General features: G+C 38.6%; 1 protein-coding gene across 2 annotated transcripts in view; it reads right to left on the reverse strand.

Annotated features, from left to right (window-relative positions):
- Positions 1 to 9,195: 9,195 nt before the first annotated feature.
- SLC16A12 (solute carrier family 16 member 12) overlaps positions 9,196 to 23,191 on the reverse strand; it is a 106,672-nt gene continuing 92,676 nt past the window's right edge. For both annotated transcript variants that reach the window (XM_072624955.1, XM_072624962.1), the window contains exons 4-7: positions 21,903 to 22,046; positions 18,821 to 19,403; positions 14,366 to 14,625; positions 9,196 to 11,545 (exon numbers count right to left, since the gene is read on the reverse strand). In XM_072624955.1, coding sequence (XP_072481056.1) covers positions 11,286 to 11,545; positions 14,366 to 14,625; positions 18,821 to 19,403; positions 21,903 to 22,046 — 1,247 coding nt within the window. In that variant the 3' untranslated portion in view covers positions 9,196 to 11,285. The remainder of the gene's footprint in view (positions 11,546 to 14,365; positions 14,626 to 18,820; positions 19,404 to 21,902; positions 22,047 to 23,191) is intronic.

Consider the following 23,191-nt stretch of genomic DNA (forward strand, 5'->3'; position numbering starts at 1 on the left):
TGTTGTCAGGGAGTATATCTTCAAGAAGACTTAGTTAGGTAAGGGAATTTCAAGATTTAGGACAAAGTCAAGACTAAATCCCTCTTCTCTGACCCTTCAGTTTATCTCACCAGAACACTTATCCAGCCTGACCCAGTGGCAAAGACGAACTCTTCTGGAAACAGACTGCTTACCACCTGGGTCTCCCACATTTCTAAGTATAGATCACTTTGAATCAGGAAAGCCCCCTCTGGGTCAACCCTTCCTATGGACCACTTTGCCTGTTGTCATATGAAGCTTTTCAGACTCAGGTTAACCTTCAGCTAAAATAAATGCATGAGTCTATAGCTGGGTATTGACTCATTTCATTAACACAGAGATTAGATCCATAAATTCTCATTACCTCAGACACAAGTATTCTTCACTGTTTGGAAAGCTGGGGAATATACATTAGACAGTCAGACAAGAGAAAATTATGACTGTCTTTGACAAATGGTAAAGTAATAGCTTTGGACAGAGATAAGCCTTTAAAAAGGTAAATAAAATCAAGTCCATCTGTTCAAAAAATTCTATTCCTAGACTACTAGAGAGAGAAAGAATAGTTCTCTCTTTGAAGATTGCTGACTGTTGACCGAATCCCTTTAATTCCCACCTGCTATTGCATGCACACACACACATGCATGCACACACACACATGCACACACACACTAATATTACCAGCAGATAAGCCATTACTTTCAAGAACGACTTTGGGTAAGTCATTTTCCCTCTCTGAGTCAGTTTCCTTGTCTGTAAAGTGGAGATAATAGTATTGTACTAACTACCTCACAGGGTGATTGTGAAGACTATACAATTCAATAAACCATAAAACTATTACTATTGTTGTTTTTATTGTTTCCATATTTTTCTTCACTCTAGTGTTCATCTTACTTCTTGTCCTAACATGGGAATGACATTAGATTTTCAAAGGTTGATAGGGGAGGCAGAGTACAGCTCTAAGAGATCTTATTAAATGGGAAAAGATGAGCCTTAAGATGAGCCACAGGGAAACCTGCCCAGCTAAGTTCAGAGACATTCATCACCAGAAATATGATTGATTTCATTTTTTTTGGCAAATTGACCCCTGAAATTGTTTTCTAAAGGATGCACTTTGTGTCTAAGGAATTATTATCCACCATGCTTAAGTCACTACTTTTTGGAGGTATTTACATATTTTTAAATGGGTTTTTATGGATTTTTCATGTAGACTCTAATCTTTGGTGGCAAATACACTCATTCACCAAAACATTTTTTATGTGTGATATACTTTGGACCATTAGGGGTCCCAGAACACACTCAGAGATCTCTGATCTTGCCCACTGAACTCAAACAAAAGTATTCTGTACTGATGGCCTTATTCCAGAACTTCAAAGTCCTTCTCCATGTTTACCACCTCACAAGTTCTCTGGTAGTTGTGGTCTAGTGGGGTGATGATGGCTGGTGCAAAAGGCCAGAACAGAGGCAGCAAAAGCTTATCAGCCCGAGTGGGAAGCAAGGAAGGGCATATGTCTGCAACAGAGCTGTGCTTTCAAGGAAATACTTTACCTCACTTCTCATAAGGAAGTATAGGGTTTGACTGGGTAGAAATAATAAAGCATAGGTCCTCAACGGTCTATATTCATTATTACTAAATGCAACAATTTCCTATATAATACACAGTTAATATACACTGGGGATGTATTCACTAACCAATAAAGGCTAGGCCCAGTGGGACATATAAAGGCCACTACCAATTCAGTCAAGGGGAAAAAGATATGAATACAATTACACATTAACACAGAGTAGAATAGGGAAGGAGCAGGGATGACAGATCCGAAGCTGGAAGGCCATTAAGTCCATTTCCCTCATTTATAGGAAAATTAGGCCTACAACCTAAATAACTTGCCCAAGATCACACAGGCACAAAGCACATTTTGATTTGAGATAAGGGAGAAATTGCTATTCTGGAGAGATCAAAAGATGCTTCATAAAGGAGACAGTGTTTGAGCTGAGCTCCAATGGATCAACCACCATGAGGTATACAATGGAGAGTCAATAGAGGAAGAGTAAAAATATTGCAGCATTAAGGGCCCCGTTGAAATTAGAAAACATAGGGGAAAAGGGAGGGAGGAGGAGAAAATTTAAAAATTATTATTAAATGTTGAAAACTAAAAATAAATAAATTTACAAAAAATAAATTAGAGAATATAGGTAGTGGACATAGTTGTGTGACTTCCTCCAACCTCATTCAGAAGCACATGAAAAGGGTCAGAAGAGGAGGTGACTCTTTGTAAGGGATTCTAGAGAACGTGCTCCTCACTCTGACTGTAGAAGGAAATTAATCAGCTTAGCTTTGAGATACCATTAGGAACCAAGCTGTCCTGAAGGACCTGTTAGTGAGTGAAAACTCATCTAACTCACCCTATTTAGTCAGCCCCAGACTAAACTTCACATCGCATCTAGCCACCCATTACATACCTGGGTCTATCTACCTACCTGAGCATTTTGTCATCTACATCTGCCCTTCAGCTCCTGCCCTTGATCCTATACCAGAAGCACTGCCCTCTGGGAGCAGTAATCTTATCAGTAACATTCTAGCTACTGAAAAGGTGAAGCAGTGTATTGCTCTACCACTCCACTAACAATCCTTGTGCCTATCTAGACCAACCTCCCTTCTCTGGCAGCATTCTCTTATACATGTCATTCCCCCTTATTAGATTTTAAGCCCCTTCAGGACAAGAATTATTTCCTTTTGTATATCTATATTCCTAGCACATAAGGGATGCTAAAATAAATGCTTATTGATTGATTGAGTCCAAGAGTAATCCAGGGTTAAGGTTTGGCAAGGCATGAGTGCTATTATGAAAAGGGACAAGGAATCTGAAAGTGGAAGACCATAATGCTGAACTGGTAAACTAAGGTAAAAAGAGATTGGGAAGAGGAGACCCAAAGCAGGGATGGATGATGAGAACACTGAAGGTTGGATGGACTGTCATAATGAGGATGAAGAACAGCTTTCAGAAGCATGAGGAATATGGAGAAATGAAAGGATAAAAGATTCCAACTGGATAGAAACATTTCCCAATTGTTTATCATGGAAGTGGATGCCTTGTAGCTGATGGTGGGGTCAATGTAACAACTCTCCTTTAATGTTGCTAGGGTGGAGTGAAGGAATAGACCATGATAGTTGAGAAGACTGAGGAACTAGAAGATCTAGATATTTGTGGGAACATAGACATATGTATTGAAATCCCCCAGTAAAGGGTAAAGGGTAATGGTGGAGAGGAAGACAGTGATCTGGGTACTGAACACCTAGAGCAAAAATAGAAAATGATCTGTGGGTGGGGAGATAACTTCCTCCAGGATCTGGATCAGCTGATTGATCTGGATAGTGTGAACTTCAGAGAAGGAGAGGTTCCTGAGTGATGACCTCAGAAGGAGGGTCCAGAGGTGGCAATGGAAAACATGGACAATCCCTTAGGACTCTTGCTCCAGAAGCAGTGTGTTGGGGATGTGAATAAAGGTAGTTGTGGTTCAGTCATATCTGACTCTTTCCAATCCAATTTGAGTGTTTTTTGGTGAAGATACTGGAGTGATTTGACATTTCCTTCTCCAGTTCATTTTATAGATAAGGAAACTGAGGCAAACGGGATAGAGTGACTTACCCAGGGTCACACAGCTAAGAAGTGTCTGAAGCTGGATTTGAACTCAGGTCCTTCTGATTCTGGGACCAGGACCCTATCTGTTCTACCACCTAACTGCCCCTGAAGAAGGTAGATCCAAAAGAAAAAGGGATGTCCAGTATTTTCTTGAGGGAATCATTGTCAGTACCTCAGAGACCACTGCCCCTTAGATTCTGGTGAAGATGGACCTGCACTTTTTTGCTGAAAGCTCCAAAAGGGGCAGCATGCTCAAACCACCTGCACTGCTTCTAGTCCAGCTCCAAAAGCCATCATCCAGAAATACAGCCATTGTGATAGAAGGGGCCTGTCATTCCAAGTGCCACCAACACCAGCTACCACCAACTGCCAGATACCTACCACCTACAGACAAGTAAGTCCCAGAGCTCTGGCAATAACAATTATCTCCTTAAGCAGCAGGCTATAAGCACATGTGGCTTATCATTTGCAGACATGATCCTCAGTCCATTTTACATCTGCTGCTCTTCCTGGTCTCAACTCCACAGAACAAGATGCCCTTCCCAAGTTAAGGGCATCACTTCTAACCTCATCAACATGCTGCTAATTCAAACCCTGCTCAACACTACCTCCTCATCCCTCTCTCCCCTATGAGTAGAGGGCAGGAGTAGAGAGTATTAAACTCCTCTCAATGACTTCCTCTTTGTAGTGAAGAAATTTGACTTTTGGCTTACTCCAGTCTGCATCTGTAGCTCTGCCAGGTCTCAACTCCACAAAACAAGATGCCTCCATTCAGGGTACACCCTGGTGCCCCCAACCCTTTTTTGCGTCCTTTTGTATGTTTTCTCATTTGGATTGTAAATTCCTTGAGGGCAGGCTTTGTCTTTTGTTTAATCAATTGTATCTCCAGCACTTAGTAATAGGCACTAATAGCCTACCACAGCCTGGAACATAGTAGGCACTTAATCAAAGTTTATTAGATTGAATTGGATTGCAGTGGATCAGATTGGATTGGATTGGATTCCGTTGGATCATTCACATCTTGTGGAGATGTGATGGGGCAACAGAGTCTTCAGTTGCTCAAACTACTACCTCCTCAGGAGCCACAGTTACCAAAGTACCAGGAAACAGTTCTTACCATTGAAGTCTTTGGGAACATCCTATAGTCCAAAGAATGTAGTTGTATTAATGGAAATGACACTAGAGAAGACACATGACCATCAGTTTTGACTCTGCATGCTAAGGACCATTGGGCCTTTCCATTTGACTTAAAGCTGAAACTTCTTACAAGTTGTCTACGCCTATTAAAATGTGAGTTCCTCAATAACACTACTAGGTCCAGATCCCAAAGACATCAAAAATAAGGAGATAGGGAGAACCTATTTGTACAAAAACATTTATTGCCACTTTTTTGTACTGGCTAAGAATTGGAAATCAAAGGAATGGCAATTATCAATTAGGGAATGGTAAAACAATCTGTGGTGTAGGGTTGTAATGCAATATTATTGGAATGGAATATTAATGGAATATAAGAAATGATAAGCAGGATGATTTCAGAAAAACCTGGAAAGACCTGCATGAACTGATGCAAAATGAAGGGAGCAGAACCAGGAAAACATTGTACACAGTAACAGCAATAAATGCAATGAAGGGCTGTGAATGACTTAGCTGTTCTCAGCAATGTAATGATCCAAGACAATCCCAAGGGACTCATGACAAAGCATACTATCCACCATCAGAGAAATAACTAATACTGTCTGAATACAGACAAAAGCAAGCTATTTTTCTTTCTTTCTTTTTCTTCCTTCCTTTCTTTCTTACCTTCTTCCTTTTTTCTTTCCTTTATTCCTTCCTTTCTTTCTTTCTTTCTTTCTCTTTCTTTCCTTTATTTTTTTCTTTCCTTCAAAGTCTTCTTGAACTAAATGACTAAAATGGAAATGTTTTACATGATTGCACATGTATAAACTATTTCAGATTGATTACCATCTCAGGGAAGGGGGGAGGGAAGGGGAGGGAGGGATAGAATTTGGAACTCAAAGGTTTTTTTTAAATGTAAAAAATTGTTTTAACATGTAATTGGAGGGAAATAAAATATTATTTTAAAAAAGAAATGTGAGGGGTGGAGCAACGATGGCAGAGTAGCAAGACATACATACTCTAGCTCTTCTCCCACAGCCCATAAAATACATGCAAAGAAAGACTCTCAACAAATTCTAGAGCAGCAGAAGACACAGAATGACAGGGTGGAGGAGATTTCCAGCCCAGGGTGACCTGGAAGGCCACGGGAAAGGTCTGTCACAGGGGAAAGATCTGTCACACTGGACGTGGAGCAGAGCACAGTCCAGCCTGGGCCATGGCACTGGGAGGACCAGGGCCAGAGCAGGCCTCAGGGGTGGAATTCTCGGCAGTGGCAGCAGTGGAGGTTCAGAGATCCCTCAACCCATAGGTGCCAAAGGCACTTCAAAGGTCACAAGAGGGCTTTTTCACCTCTGTGACAAAGGAGCAGAGTCCTCCCCAGCCCCAGCCCCAGGTGGCAGCTGCAGTGGTGGTGGCCCTGGCAGGCAGTGGCCAGCTTCCATTGTTGAAGGCCCTGTGGGAATGGAGCAGCTGATCTGAATCTCAGCCAGGAGCCAGGCCAGGGAGTAAACTCTTCTCCCTTGATTGTGCCACCTTGGAGGAACTAAGATCTTAAAGATCCCCAGAGTATACCTTACTCTTGACAAAGGATCCAAAAGTCAAGTAACTGGTTGAGAGAATGCCCAAAAAAGGGGGAAAAAATAAGACTGTAGAAGGTTACTTTCTTGGTGAACAGGTATTCTCTCCCATCCTTTCAGATGAAGAAGAACAATGTTTACCAACAGGGAAAGACATAAAAGTCAAGGTTTCTGCATCCTATACCTCCAAAACAAATATACAATGGTCCCAGGTCATGGAAGAGCTCAAAAAAGAATTTTGAAAATCAAGAGAGGTGGAGGAAAAATTGGGAAGAGAAATGAGAGTGATGCAAAAAAATCATGAAAAGTGCATCAATAGCTTGCTAAAGGAGACCCCAAAAAATGCTGAAGAAAATAATACCTTTAAAAATAGACTAACTCAATAGGAAAAACGGGTCCAAAAAGTTAATGGGGGGAAGAATGCTTTAAAAAGCACAATTAGTCCAATGGAAAAGCAGGTTCAAAAGCTCACTGAAGAAAATAGTTTTTAAAAATTAGAATGGAACAGATGGAAGCTAATGACTTTATGAGAAACCAAAAAATTACAAAACAAAACCAAAAGAATGAAAAAATGGAAGACAATGTGAAATATCTCACTGAAAAAACAACTGACCTGGAAAATAGATCCAGGAGAAACAATTTAAAAATCATGGGGCTACCTGAAAGTCATGATCAAAAAAAGAGCCTAGACATCATCTTTCATGAAATTATCAAGGAAAACTGCCCTGATATTCTAGAATTAGGGGGCAAAATAAATATTGAAAGAATCTACCGATCACCTCCTGAAAGAGATCCAAAGAGAAACTCCTAGGAACATTGTGGCCAAATTTCAGAGTTCCCAGGTCAAGGAGAAAATATTGCAAGCAGCCAGAAAGAAAGAATTCAAGTATTGTGGAAATAAAATCAGGATAACACAAGACCTAGCAGCTCTACATTAAGGGATCAAAGGGCTTGGGATATGATATTCCAGAAGTCAAAGGAACTAGGATTAAAACCAAGAATCACCTACCCAGAAAAACTGAGTATAATACTTCAGGGGAAAAAATGGTCATTCAGTGAAATAGAGGATTTTCAAATATACTTGATGAAAAGACCAGAGCTGAAAAGAAAATTTGACTTTCAAATACAAGAATCAAGAGAAGCATGAAAAGGTAAACAGGAAAGAGAAATCACAAGGGACTTACTAAAGTTGAACTGTTTACATTCCTACATGGAAAGATACTATTTGTAACTCTTGAAATTTTTCTCAGTATCTGGGTAGCTGGAGGGATTATACACACACGCACACACACAGAAAGACAGAGAGAGACAGAGAGCACAGGTGAGTTGTACAGGAAGGGATCATATCTAAAAAAATAAAACTAAAGTGTGAGAGAGGAATATATTGGGAGGAGAAAGGGAGAAATGGAATGGGGCAAATTATCTCTCATAGAAGGGACAAGTTCTAAACAGGCCTACTTAATTGGAAAGGTTTCAAGATAGGTTCAATGACGAATTATATGTCTTTTGTCTTACATTTCAGAGGCTTATTCCCAGGTTGATAATGTTTTTGCTTTGTTATTTTGGGGGTGAAGGGGACACAGCAGCAACCATCAAAAACTGTCTACTAATTTTAAAGGGGATGTAATTTTCATTGGTTGGAGGAGCACCAACATCAATGAAATCACACATTCTTGGAGTAGCGAAGTATCCATTTGGAACAATTCTCAAACCATCTTGACCAGATCCTTTGTCTGAGGTCCATGTAGGAACCAATAAAAGTTTAGTTTAAACACAAAACTGTAAACTTTTTTCATTGTGTTATTGAAATAAGAAAATATCAGGATAAATAATTGAATCTGGCAGCAAGATTATAATTTAAATATGATGTATCCCAAAAAGTGAATCACTTTGTTGCATTTTTTTTACCTATAACTAATTCCACAGTACCTATGCAATGGGGTAATGGGATATTTGAGAAAAAGAACTCAACCCACCACAACTTGTTTCTATGAAATCCATCATTTCCCACAAATGCCCTGTGGAGCAACCAAAGTATAGGCACATAGCATTCCAAGAGTGGGATTTAATTAGTAAATGACAAAGTTCCAGAGCTATAGTATCTATAACTTCCTATGGGGTTTTTATAGTGCTGCTCCCCAAATAAATAAACATCAAAATGGACAATTGTGCATATTTGAAATATACCAAAGGCTTCTGGTCCAGAAAAACTCAGGGGTCTATGCAGCTTCTCATTAACTTTCTGAGACTCTAAAGTAATATTTCAATATTTCTAAAGCAGCATAAATATTTCTCCCCAAGCAACTTGTAAAAAAATATCTAGGAGTATATGGAAAAAGTCAAGCATGTTTGATCCCCTATATATCTATAGTACAAAAATATTATGCAGATTCAAGAAACGATTTTGTGTTATGTGCTATTGAAAGCCATATATGGGTTGTTACCTTTTTTTTTTCTCTTTTTCATTTAACTGCAGGCTTTGACAGATACTTTCTCATTAAAAAAAAAAAAAGATATGAATGACAGTGATACCTTGGTGAATTCATGACCTTATCAGTCTCTGTGCTTCCTGGTTCAGAGCAAAAACCCTCCATGTCTTCACATCATGTAGGATTCTTACATGTTTCTCCATGTTTCCTTCACAAAGGATCTCCCTAATATACGTGCCCCTCTTCTTTTAGTATCTTAGAGACACCAACCAACTTGGGCTATCACTGCCATAACTGCTCCCTTCCTCTTTTCCCAATCTGCCTAGATGATCCTTTTTACATGCCTTTTGGGTACATGCAGAAGGGTTGAAAGCACATAAAGAAAATCCACCTAAGAGATAACAGAAAACATTCAAATGTTTCCTCTGATGTAACATTGGCTTTCCATCAGATAGAGTTTATTTTTTATTCTGAAACCTAAAGGGAAAGTATCATTTTTATTCCATTAATGGTTCCCATTTTTCTCAGGTTTATAAAGTTATTTTTAAGATTGCTTTAAGATTTATAAAGTTATTTACATTCATTACTTCCTTTGATCCTCACAACAACCCTGTGAGGTAGGTATTGTTATTCTCATCTTCCCCTTTTATAGATGAGGGAATTGAGACCCAGAAAAAGAAAATAATTTGCCCCTGGTCAGATAGCTCAGGAGGGTCAGAGGCGCATTTGGAACCCAGGTCTTCCTGATATCAACAAACCATGATGACATCATACTAACCATGATGATGCTTTGAATTTCAATCATGATTTATTGAAAGGTTATGCTCTCAGCTGAGCATATATGCTGAGGAGTGGGTAACTTGTTCTCTTATTTACATGCAAGTATGGCTGCTCTCTAAGTAACCCTTGTTAAAGGAAGTTGCCCCAAACCATCTAGGGTACATGTAAGGATATTTCTGGGGATCTCTGGAATTGAAGAGGGATCCTTTGTAAAATTCTGCCTGCAGATCAGGGATTGATGGCAAAAAGAATACTGAATAAGGAGTCTATTACCCCAGCCCCACCATGAGAATTATCTGCATGATCTTGAGCAAATTATTTAACCTTTGCAGGCTGTTTTTACTGAACTGCAAATTTACTGAGTTGGACCAGATGATCTCTTAGCATTCAACTGTTATGCCATGCTATGAAATTCATTCTGAGAATTATAAAACCTCACAGAAGAAAAGAGGAGAAAGACAATACAGGGTTCCTTTCTTGCATATGTACTTGAAAGTGTAGAAGTGATTCTCTATTTTCCTCTTCCAAACGAGGTTCCAAAAGGTGATTTGAATCCCTCCAGGAAAATTCATCCTTCCTCTCTCCTTGACCAATGCTTTAATGAAGGCAGCAAGCCTGGCATTTACAGTAACCATTAGCATTTTCTCACTCAATAGAAAGTCTCAAGGAGGACCTGATAACTTATACACATATAGAAGAACAGCAGTGGGACTAAAAAATGAATGCAGTATAAAAGATGTTTTGTCTTCATTATAGCACATGAAGAAGGACAATCTGATGAGAACTACCTAAAATTCTTAGTTTGAGAAACAATGTGCAGGGCTGAACACAAAAATCTTGCCATGAATTATGATGGTGGAAGAGTTCACTGGTTCTGTCTAGACCATTTATGACATTAAAAAAATTGCTAAGTCATTGATGCTTCTAACGGAATGTCCAGAAATACAAATTATATTTGGGAAGAAAAAAACAAAATCCAGAAAACCTGAGGTGGACTCTTGCATACTGGCAACTGTAAGTCATTTGCTACATCTTTAAGGAAAGAGCTTGACATTGGTAGTTATGGAAAATAGCCTTCAAGTTATTGGGAAAGTAGCCTTCAAATTGGAAAGCAGTAGTCATCAACTTGATGATCTACAGACATGGGCAGAATGGAGAGAAATGGGAAAAAATTGAGAGAAAGAATTGAACAGGGAGTCCTATTTTGGTCTAGGTTGAACTAGAAAATGTTTAGAATCTTCTTTCTTCAAGTAACAGAATAAAGGTAGAACAAGTTGCTAAACATTTCAACTTGTGCCTGACTGAAGAAAGTCAAGGCAGATCAAGGAAGGTGAAGGTCAAGAAGGTCAAAGATGAAGACACAAAAAGTCAAGAACTACAGTTAGATGTACAAATTTGGCTGCCCAACAGAGCCCAATTCTCAGTGTTACAACATTATTTCTAATTATAATCAGTTATCTTAGTTACTTCCCTATATTACCCCTGTGGCAGAGCTGACAAAAGAAGATTAGAATTGACCAGTACATATTGGGAATAAGAAAGAAAAACACCAGATGGGTCCAGTTTTCCTTTGTCATTTGTCTTTTTATATCAGTTATCTTGTTTCCCCTATAAAAATATAACAGAGAATCATTCACTTGAGAGATCATGTTTCAGGCAGAGTATGAATCTACACTGTGGCCCCAGCTCTCACACCTCTGAATATTTCCAGGCTCTCTGGGTATTGGTCATGTATTGTAACTAGGTACTCCGGTGGTCATCAAGTCCCCATCCTTCTGGTCTAGTTCTCCGGCTACAGAATAAGCTACTGTTCCATTAGGCCAAAGCTGTAGTTTGGGGCCAGGATCTTCGTCAAGAGACCGCACCTGGGATGTTTTCATCTTTTTTAGAAGTCTAGCAAAGCCGAGTAATATAGAACTGAAGATCATTGAAAAGCCACAAAGAAGGAAAGCTGCAGTATAGCTGCCAGTGGTATCGACCAGCCATCCTGTTAGGGAAACAAAACAAAACATTGTCTTTATTAAGGCATCAGTTCAATGACTTGCCCCTTCCTAAGACTGAGTTATTTGCTATTACTAGAGAATGTGTTACAAGATCCAAATAGTATAGAACATGTAGGTCATTGAACTAAGCAACTTGCTTCAAAATATATCCTCCAAGGCAGGGAGTGTTCATGTTGTTTGTGTCCCAGACCCCTTTGGCAGTCTGGAAAAGCCTCTAGATACGTTCTCAGAATAATGATTTTAAATGCATAAAATAAAACAAATAAAATTACAAAGAAGCCAGCTTTATTAAAATATAGTTGTGTGTTTGTATATATAAATATAGTTAAATATTGTTAACTAAATATTTGGTTTATTATTATTAAAATATAATCAGATTATCAAAGTGTAATCTTTATTCTGAATTTGTATCCTGCAACAAATTCAATCTAGAAGCAATCAGTCATGAGCTGAATGCTGAAGAGTAGGGAGTAGGCACAAGCCATAGTCTGAACCATAGAATAATACTTGGTAACCAAAGTCATGGAACTGAGGGGGTAAAAACAATTTCTTTAAAAAATTATCCCATCTACATCCAGAGAAAGAACTATGGAGTCAGAATGAAGAATGAAGCAAGCATTTTCTCCTTTGTTATGTTTTGTTTTTCTCATGGTTTCTCTCATTCATTTTAATTCTTCTGTGCAATATGTGAAAATATGTTTAAGAAGAATGCATGTGTAGAACCCATAGAAGATTGAATGCCGTCTTGGGAAGGGAGGGGGAAGAATATGGAACTTATGGAAGTGACTGCTGAAAACTGAAAACAAATAAATTAATAAATTTGGGGGGAAAATTATTGTATAAGCTATACACAAATGAATGTGTTTTCTTTTGAAAACTATTCTAATACAATTGACCAATCTGATTTTACATTTCAAAGAAATTAACAGGAGAACAGATACACTACCCTATGACATCTGCACCAAAGGAAACATCCCATACTGTTATAGAACCAGCAACATCTTGGTCTGTAACTTACATTTAAAGTGTTGCCATCAGGCATTAAGGAGTTAAGAGACATTTCTGTGCTCATGCTACTAATATGAATCAGAAAGAGGCCTGGAACTAAGGTCTTCCTGACTCCATAACCTGATTTCTATCTGCTGTACTGTTCAGTTCTCACTTACTCCAAATAATTAGAAGTGGTAATGGCAAAACTGTTTTAAGCCCCAGTGACCTTACTTTAGTTCAAATTCCAGAATGTTTTAGAACACTGGAGTGGGCTTGGAAGGGAGGATGTAGAAGCATTCTCCATGGAGACCTTCAACATTCATATGTATGTCTCCTTTATCTTGTGTAATACAAATTAACCCAACATGGAAATGATCTAAATTTCCCAGGTACATTGGTTAAGCAGCCGCAGATCTTCCCTGAGTTTGCTGCTTAAGCAGAGCCCATGCATGGTTAGTAGTGGTCCACTGTGGTTCAAAGTAGATGCTGAGAGCACAAATACTATTTCTTTGAGGAATTCTCATCCTTCTCCTACCCCTGATCTGTGAGTGTTCCTCAAGGTACCTAAGAGTTTGCTTTTCTCCTTCTATACTGACCCTCAGATAGTTTGCCAACTCTAATGGTTTCACCAATGATCTCTATCTGAATGACTCCCAAGTCCACATTTCCAGCCCTACCTCTCTCCTTAGTTTGTCTCATATCCTTTTCTTCTTATTGTACAAATCCACTAGATGTCTCATTGCTCCTCAAACTCCACATGTACAAAACTGCACTCCTCACCTTCCTTAAAAACATTTGCTCTCCCATTAATTTCCTAATTTCCATCAATGGTGTCAGTATTCTCTAGTCACTGACTCAAAATCTCATCTTTTGCCTTCTCTCTCTTTCACTCTAAAGATGCCTAACCCTTTTTCAGTGAGGACTTCTGTACCTAACAACACTTCTGAACTCCTTCATCAGGAAACAAAAACTACTTTTGTTGTCATTGTTCAGTTATGTCTGACTCTTTGTGACCCTTTTTGGGTGTTCTTGGCAAGGAACTGGAAGGGTTTGCCATTCTTTCTCCAGCTCATTTTTCAGATGAGGAAACAGGCAAATAGGATTAAGTGATTTGCCCAGGGTCACACAACTAGTAAGTATCCAAGGCAGGATTTGAACTCAGGTCTCTCGGACTCTAGTACCTGGAATTTATCCACTGGGCCACCTAGCTGCCCCCTGAAAACTATTTTAATAGAGACAAAAGATAAACAGAAGGGTAAATCTGTTTGCAACCTAGACTAGGGAGAAAAAGAAAACAACCTAGAAATGAATTTAATGTATTGCAGAGATCAGATAGGAGTTAATTTCAATTGCATGATGTTTTGAATTAAATACATCAATGGTTCCCTCCATCAGTGTGTATAATTAAGAATGGCCTGTAGATGAAATGATGCTATATATACTAAATAAAAATGATTATGTGACTTAAAGTATACATTATATAAATGTGTCCATATGTTGATATTTATAAATGTATAATGCATTTTAAATGCATATGATGAAAGAAAGAGAAAGAAGGAAAGGGAGAAAGGGGGAGAGACAGAGAGAGAAAGAGAGAAAGAAAAAGGAGTGCTTACCAGAGTGTCCAAGTAGTTTAAGAAAAGTCTGTTTGGAATGTCAAGTTGGAAGGTAGCCATTTTGAGACTGTGTCACTCTCTTTTCCAAATCTTCTGCCTCCTCGTTGTGTGTTTGTTTGTTTGTTTGCTTGCTTTGTATTTTGTGACTAACAATTGTTCACTTACCAAACAGGGAGACTATCTCTCCGTGAAACTGACCTGCAATGGGTGGGCTCACAAGGTATGGAACTGCATGGAGAAAGTACACCACACCAAGCGCCGATGACAAGGAGGTGGTCCCTACCACTTCAGCGGTCACTACAGGGATCAGGGTCACATAGGCACCATCAAAGTACCCAAAGGTACAAGAGAAAGGCACGAGCAGGGGGAAACTTTGGAGCATTGGAAGGAAGAGGTAACAGAGACCATCTAATCCCACAGCAAAGAGGTAGCAAATATATCTGGAGTTCTTCAGGCACCTGTGGATCAGAAGAAAAAGAGTGAGCATGGAGAGCACAGATATTGCTCTGTTCCCATTGAGGAATTTTCTTTTAACTCCTGGAGTGCAAACTAGCAAATGCTACAATTACTTCTGGAGGCAACTTCTCTTACAAAATTCTACCACTGAAAAAGTCAATGCACATTCCTATGGGTTATCTGACTTTTCCTTCCAACTTGGGAGTAGGGAGGTTTGAGGCGAGAAACAGAAAAACTGAGGAATAAAATTTAAAAAATGAAAGAATTTTGCCATCCATTATTAGCACTAGGAGCCAAATCCTGATATCATGCCTGCTACTAATACTCCTTCCTTTATGTATTCTTTTGCTTTCTGTTGCTTCATCTATGGTCCTACTTGAGTTAAATAGGTTAACTGAATTCAATGCAACTCAACACACAATTTCGAGCACCTACTAATAGTACAGGGCACTATGCTAAGCACTGAGGAATTCAGATAGAAAAGAAAGGGTCCTTGCCTTTAGGGAGCATATATTCTATTTGAATTATAGCTCATCTGGATAAAACAAACTGAGATTTGCCCAGCAACAATATATCTCACTCTATATCTCAGTATACAATAATCCAATAATATCTCACTAGATTTTCACAACAACCTTGGGAAGTAGGTGTTCATATTATCCCCATTTTACAAATAGGAAGCTAGGGTACTTTTGCAGGGTCACATATCTTGTGGACTATCTGACACAAGACTTGAATGGAGGCCATCTTGACTCTGGGTTAGTTAGCACTCTCTCTAAAAACATATCATAAACTTAAATATTGGAGCTTAAATACAAAGGAAGAAAGAAAAAAAGTATGTCATGTGCATAGCAGATCATAAGAGAGGATTCAAAATATTGAAGAATAAATTTTCATTTCAAGAAAGGCTGTATGATAAATAATACACTTCGGGTTCAGAACTGTCCATCTTTTCTTTGCATTCTTGTAAGTTTTCTTTTGTTCTCTGTTGTGCATTTTTTTACTTTGCTCTTTTCTTACCCTCCCCCCCAAGGCTACCATTAAGTTTGGATATGTTTCTCTATAACTATAGGTATATACATATATATATTAAATATATTTAGACATATACTTTCCCAAATTCTACATGTTTATGGCACTCTCTCCATTATACCATGCATGTCCAGAGACAAATAAATACAAAGTGTGTATAAAGTCTATATGAAACAATTTTAAGAGGGAAGAAGTACTGAGAGCTAGGAGAGGTTTGGGGGGGGGGGTTGGTGGCAGCAGGAAATAATGAAAGCCTTGATGTAGGAGATGGCACCTGAGTTATAACTTAGGAAGATTAATTTAGCTCAATATGGAAAATCAAAGAGAGTCCCAAACATCTTGGTGCAGTTTTGTGTTGTTGCATTTGTCCTTCGTTCTTGAAGACGTCATGACATCAAGATGATGACATGACTTACGGTTGACTTTGATTTGAGTGAGGGAGGGCTGTGCAAGGTCACCAGTCTCACTTTCTCTTCTAGAGCCATCTGGATCCAGTGACCTGATATTCATCAGGATGACTGGAGATGGCCCAGGATGCAACAAGAGACCCTGGCCCTTTCAGGCTAAGGTCGTATCACATTCTCACTTTGAGTGAGGTGTACCCATTCAATGAATAGACTTCTTTAAGAAGAGAAAAACCTAGAAGTGAGATGAATAAAGAGGCCATCATGGTAGTCTGGCCAAGGTCATCACTGGTCTACTAATGTGGGATTCAAAACTCTCATAATCATTCATGCCAGGTGATCAAAGATTTCACTCCCTTCTCCCATTCAGTAATATTAGCTTGTGTTTATTGCGGCAGCAGGATGAAATGATTCAGTCAAGAAAGACTACTTTCAAATCTTCTAACACTTAGTTCAGTGACCATGGATAAGTCACTTAACCCTTCTGAGCCTCATTTTCCTCATTTGTGAAATGGGAATGTGTACTTGTAGTTCTCACCCATTGAGGTTGTTGAGAGAATCCAATGAAATAATGCATAAAATGATCTGTTAGACTTCAAAGTACTACACACAGAAGTTATTATATTGCTATGCACTCTATTCATTACAAAGTATTTTCCTATCCATCATTTCATTAGATCCTCACAACAACCCCAGCTTCATGAGGCAGAGAGCTAGAAATTATCTAAGGATGACTAGTAACAGAAAAAGGTCACCTAAAGTGAATCTACTCAAAATAGGGACCACCATTTATTTCATAGCAAATAATGGGGAGAGGGAAGAAAGTTAGCTAGAAGTTTATCTTGAAAAACAAAACTAAAAATTATTTTTTAAAATAGGTTATTTCATTTGATGTACAAAAATTTAGATTTTAACCACACCTATACACTAATTCTTAGGAAGAACAAAGAACACATCAAATATTCACTGTTTCTGTGGTGCAACTTTTCTGTCAAAATGATATGATAACACAACATGATATCCTTTACTTTATGAATGATCTTACCTTCTTCCTAAAGGAGAGTTACTACTGAAACAATATTTGAGGGCTTCATCAGTTTGCCCAAGGGCCTCCCTTAATTCTTTGAGATTTAGATCATTCTTTGAAGGGTTTCCAACAATCAAGCTGACTTTGCTCATTTTAAGCACAGAAGGGTCTTTGGGGAAGGGAGAGGATCAATTTAATGAGTAGTTAGTTCATTACTGAATATTTTTGTGTCCTGATGGCTTTTGCTTCCCTAACCCTAACCAACATCTTAGGGAAACAGATCTGGTGTAGCAGATATACAACTAGCCTCAGAATTAGGAAGCACTGAAGAAGTTCCTGTAGGGCTCCTCTGATCCATACAGGCAAGTCACTTAACCTCCAAAGCTCTCAGGCAACTCTCTTAGACTTTAAATTGCTGGACTACTGCCCATGTACACTGGTAGAAGGGGTTTTTCTCAATAATCATGTCATACATAGCTCTGAACCTAAACAAAATGTAAATTTGTAACTCTGGGAACTGGGATCCTGATTATTCAGATAATTTGGATCCTATTGTGCATCCCTATGGAAAACATAACTTTTAACAGATCAAGTGATTTATCCAAGTTGCATAGCTAAAAAGTGACGAAATTGGGTAAGAAGACTGACTTTATAACTCAATCCAGTGCTTTTTACACTATACCATGTGACCTCTCTTTGGTGTTAAATGAAGTTGTTTACATACACCTATACACACATATGTATATGTGTTAAAAATAAGATGTTAGAATGAAAAGAAATTACTCACACTGGAGAATGATGCTAAGCCTAAGTGACTTCTAAGTGACAGACACTAGGATGAGAAACAAATCATGAATCAATAAACAAGTTTTCTTAATTCTTAATTCTTTTCCAAAGGGACCAAGATTTGGGATTTTAAACTTTATTTTTTCAAGATAAATTTCCAATTAACCCTCTCCCTCCATTATTGGTATGAAATTAACATTGGTCCCTTTTTGAAGTAAATTCACTGTAATTGGCCTTTTTCTGTTGCTAATTATTCTTGGATCATTTCTATCGTTCTACCTCATGAACCTGGGATTGTTGGGAAGATCTGATGATGTAATGGATAGGAAAGTATTTTGTAATGAGTTGAATGCTGAATAACGAGGATGGTGATGATGACAACAATGACGGTAGTGGTGGTGGTGGTGATGATGATGATGATGATGATGATGATGATGATGATGATGATGGAGTCTCTTGGAACCAGATAAACTGGAGTTTTTGCTGAAGAAACTACTCAGCTTTTTTCTCCATGTCTTGGACCAGTAAACCTCCACTGTAAGTTATATTATTTGCTTCTCACCCTTATGCATGATGAGGTAACTGAGGCTCAGGGAGGTTAAGTACTTTTACACCACACCTGCCTCCAAGTATCTTGAAGGCAAATGGAATAACATAAGGTCATAAGATTTAGAATTGTCAGGGATTTTGGAGGTCATATAATCCAATTCTCTTATTTCACAGGTGAGAAATAAAAGCTAGAGATGTAATGAACTGCCCAAGGTAACACAAGAATTATGCAGGAAAGGAAGGATTTGAACCTGTCATCTTACTCCAAAACCAGTGCTCTTGCTACTATACCACAACTGCCTCCTAACACATCAAGCATTTTATATAATAGGTACCTGGGAGAAGTGGATTCCTAGGTGTGCCCCAATGGACATGCAACTGTTATTTCATACATTTTACCTTCTGTCTGTCAGCCATCCAAAGGTAACGTTGCCAACAATGTTAATCACACCAAGTATGGACATGAGAAATGCAGCTTGCTGATGACTCAGTCCAACACTCAGAGCATAAGGCACCAGGTACACGAAAAGAGGGCTGCAGCCATAAGCCATAAAAAGGACGGATGTGGCAAACACCACAAAGTCTGCTATGAGTAAGAACTGGTATTCTTGCTGCAGGCAGCAACACAAACAGGGCTGAGTACATTCTTTCAGTAAAGGTGAACAGGGAGACAAAGGTGGTAAGTCCTCTTTCGGCATTTTGGAGACAGTGTCTTGTTCGGGATGGTTTTTATGGTCCTCTTTCAGGGTGATGGGACGCATCAAGGCACCGCAGACGCAGAGGTTCAAGACAAAACCTCCAAGAATGAGCAATGCCCCCCGCCAGGAGAACTGCTCGATCAGGAGCTGAACTACCGGAGCCAAAATAAAGGTCCCAATTCCACTCCCTGACATGGCTATGCCATATGCAAGGGCTCTCCTCTTGTTAAAATACTTGCCCACCATGGCTATGGCTGGAGAATAGCAAAGTGCAAATCCAAGACCTGGGAAATAAAGAGAACTCTGTTAGTATTGATATACTATCATGGTTTATTTTTTCTTGTTTTGTTTTGTTTTTGTCCAGACAAATTCATTTCATCAACGTGGGGGGAACTCCCAGTGTAGAATGCAAACTGACAACCTATCTGCAGCTTACAGTGTTACAGTCATCTACCGCACTTGAGAGCTTCAATGACGTGCCTATGGCTACACAGCTAACAGATATTAAAGATAGGGCTGCTCTTCCTCTTGGGGCGGCTAGGTGGCGCAGTAGATAGAGTGTGGGGCCAGGAAGACCTGAATTCAAATTCAGATTCAGATGACTTACTAGCTGTTGAGACCTTGGACAACTATAACTTCTGCTTGCCTCGGTTTCCTCATCTATCACCCAGGGTTATTACAAGGATCAAATGAGATGATATCTGTAAAGCATTTAGCACAGTGCCTGGCACACAGTAAGCACTAGATAAATGTTAGCTATTATTGTCATTATTACTAATCCTTTTTGTCATCACTGTTGCTCCAATACTAAGAGAACAAGCATTTATTAAGCACCTACCATATGCCAAGTACTTTACAAATATTATCTCATTTGATTATTTGATCAAATAATCCTACAAATAATTAAATGCAAAGCAACCTCATGTGACAAATTTCTTTGGAATAAGGTAAAAGTGACCTTCCACATCTTCCCTGTGTAAAGGCTCTTTAAAGTTCCAACCCAAAAAACTCTCCCCAATCAAAATCTAAGCATTCTGTGGTAAATAAGTGGTATTCTTCTCTCAGGAAAGGAAATATTTTAAAACTATGACTGGAATCAAAAGTGGAAGAAAGAGCTTTAAAATAATGTATTTACTAAATTGAAAGTAGGCAAACTGTTTAAATAATTCCAATAGAAAAAAAATCTCCTTCTCTTAAGTTTGTTTTTCCTTAAATGATACAGATATTTGATTCATTCCCCACTTGACTTGATCTAGGAAGGCAGTAATGATATTTTGGACATTTCTATAAATTATGATGATAAAAAGAATGCCTATTATTCCATGCACTATTGCTGCTGCTGCTGCTGCTGCTGCTGCTGCTGCTGCTGCTGCTGTTTGCCCTTTGTTCTGGAAGAGGACCATGACATCAGGGAGGTAATACCTTGACATTCAAGTGAATTGGATTTAAGTGAGGAAGGGATGTACAAAGATACCAGCCTCACTTTCTTCTCTAGCGCCATCACTGAAATTGAATACAGATGGGTAGGGAAGATATTCTAATCTGATGCTTGAAAGTAATAACCTCATACTTATTGACTATAATTACTGCACATAGATATTTAAAGAGGTAAAGTCCTGGGAAATCTTTAGAAATACCTCATTCTATTCCATTGGCTTTTAAATAGTCTGGCAGAAAGGTAACTGAACTCAGCATCAGAAGATTTAGATTAAATCCGGGTTCTGAAACTTACTAACTGCATGATTTTAGACAGTTAATTTGCCTCTCTGTGTCTCATTTTTCTCATATATAAAATAAGCATAAACATAATAAGAACTCTAGCCTCAAAGGGTTCTTGACAAGAAATCATTTTGTAAGTCCTTAAGAGTTATAAAAACGTATGTGCTCTTTTTATTTATATGCTGCAATGGTTTTAACAAGAAGTCATTCTGTGGCACAGCATCACACCATCAAAAAGGAAGCATACCACACCACAATAAACCCCAGCGTCTAACAGCAGAAACCTCTTGATTATTGCTAGCTAATGTAGAAGGAAGGATTTAATCATCTTTCTACAAGGCTGCATTCTTTACAACCCTAACTCGGGCCACCTCCTACAGTGTGGTGCCTGGAAATAAGCAAGTGGTGTTCTAGGCTGTCCTTGGAGCTGCAAGTCAAATTGCTGTGTCAACATTAGCCAGCTGATCACATTATCTCATTTCTTTCCTAAGCTTTCCCAGCAAAACAAAGGCACTGTCTGCCTTCTGCTTAATATAAGCTGCCCCTCTTGAAAAAGATTCCCCCATTATTACTCTCCTAAAGGAAGTTTCCTTGGCACTGGGAGAGCTCATATTATCAGCGTTTTGTTTACAAGGGTCTTTTTATTTGGTACAGACTTTTTTTTTTTTTTTTACAGAAGTGAGGTCTCCATTACTTTAGCAACATACACACACTCTGCAAGAAGGATTTTCATTTCCTGGCAATAAAGTTGTTCCAATAACCCCCATCAACAGACTTGTGGTTCTCTAGCTACCTCCTCATTATGACTCAGCTAGAATTCTCTATGTGAGGAAGTCAGTATTTAATTTTAATGATGCAGATGAACTTAAGAGATGATGCAGGATGATGAGGGTAGTATAAACAGTAGAGTCTCTCAGCTCTTTTTCTTAACTATTAAATATGTCAAAACACCAGAAAAACTATTGAGATTATGGAGTCAATAGTTAATGAATTGTTTCTCTGATAATGTATTGTCAAGCCCTGAGAGGTGTGGGGAGAAAGGAGGTGTGACAAATTGCCCTTACCTGTAAGAACTCCAAGAGTGAGGTAGAGGTGCTTCAGGCTGGTAGCAAATGAACTCAGGATGAGACCGGTGGAGGCAAGCAAGCCACCCAGCATGATTCCCACTTGACAGGATAAGTAGTTACTGATAACACTCCCCAGCGGAGCTTCAAAAATAGCAATAAGTATGGTCAACATCAAAGCCTCAAAGGCACGTTGAAATGGCATGGCAGAAGCTTTGCATTGACATGACCTATTTCCCCAAGATCTCAAAGCAGTTCCCAAAACAACTAATTCAATTCTTGACCAGGAAAGTCGCTAAGTTCTGTGCATCTGGTATTTCATGTAAGAATAAATTTCTTATACTATTGGCAAGAAATGGTGACAGAGGACTCATGGGAAAGATATTGGGGTTGCTATATGGCTAACTCAAGAGGATGCAGAAAAAAACATAGAGAAAAAAGCTTCAGTGTTGTAACTCGTGATTTGGAGGTAGCTGTGTTTCCTCATCTGTAAATGAAGTATCTGTTCACAAGGTTGGTACAAGGCACAAATGAATATATGTAAAGTACTTTATAAATCTTAGAGCGCTTCGCATTTAGTACAACTTTCATATTTTGCGGTATAGTATGATGGGAAAAGCAGTGGATTTGGAGTAAGAGGATTCTAGGACAATTATTCACTGTCCATGATTACCTATTTGACCTTGGGGGAGTGCCATCACCTCTCAGGAGCCCATGTTCTCTTCTTGGGCACAGAAATTCACCTCCTTCCGAGGATTGTTGAAAGGATAAAATAAAGAACCTACCATGTAGGAAGCACTACATAAATGACAGCAATTCTTTGTTGTTATTGTCATCTCTAATGCTACTTCCAGCTTTAAATCCTATGATTCCAAGATACAGGTCAATCAGAAGTCAACCCTGAAGTCATCCAAAAACCTCTTCCTCCAAATAAACTGTTTAATGGGGAAAATAGCTGTTCTACTAGACCATAACTGGTTGAGACTGAAGAAGAGGTTTTATTTATCTTAGTATGTTCCAAGACATTAATTTTTTTTATCAAATCTATTTGTTTTTTGTAGAAGGATTTGGGAAGGTTTTGGGTTTTTTGGTTGTTTTTTTGTTTTTGTTTTTTTGCTTTTTTGGTAAAGTTTGTTAAAAACCACTTTTGATGTGGTCACAACTGAGGTTAATCCAATTAAAAGAGCCAATGCTCTTGCTATTGTATTTATATGATATTTATCATATGTAAATGAACCTTCCCTCTTTAAATCTGTCATAGCACCTTTTTTTTTTCTTTTGGACCTCTA

This window comes from Notamacropus eugenii, chromosome 1 (assembly GCF_028372415.1).
Source record: "Notamacropus eugenii isolate mMacEug1 chromosome 1, mMacEug1.pri_v2, whole genome shotgun sequence".
NCBI classification, from domain to species: Eukaryota; Metazoa; Chordata; class Mammalia; order Diprotodontia; family Macropodidae; genus Notamacropus; species Notamacropus eugenii.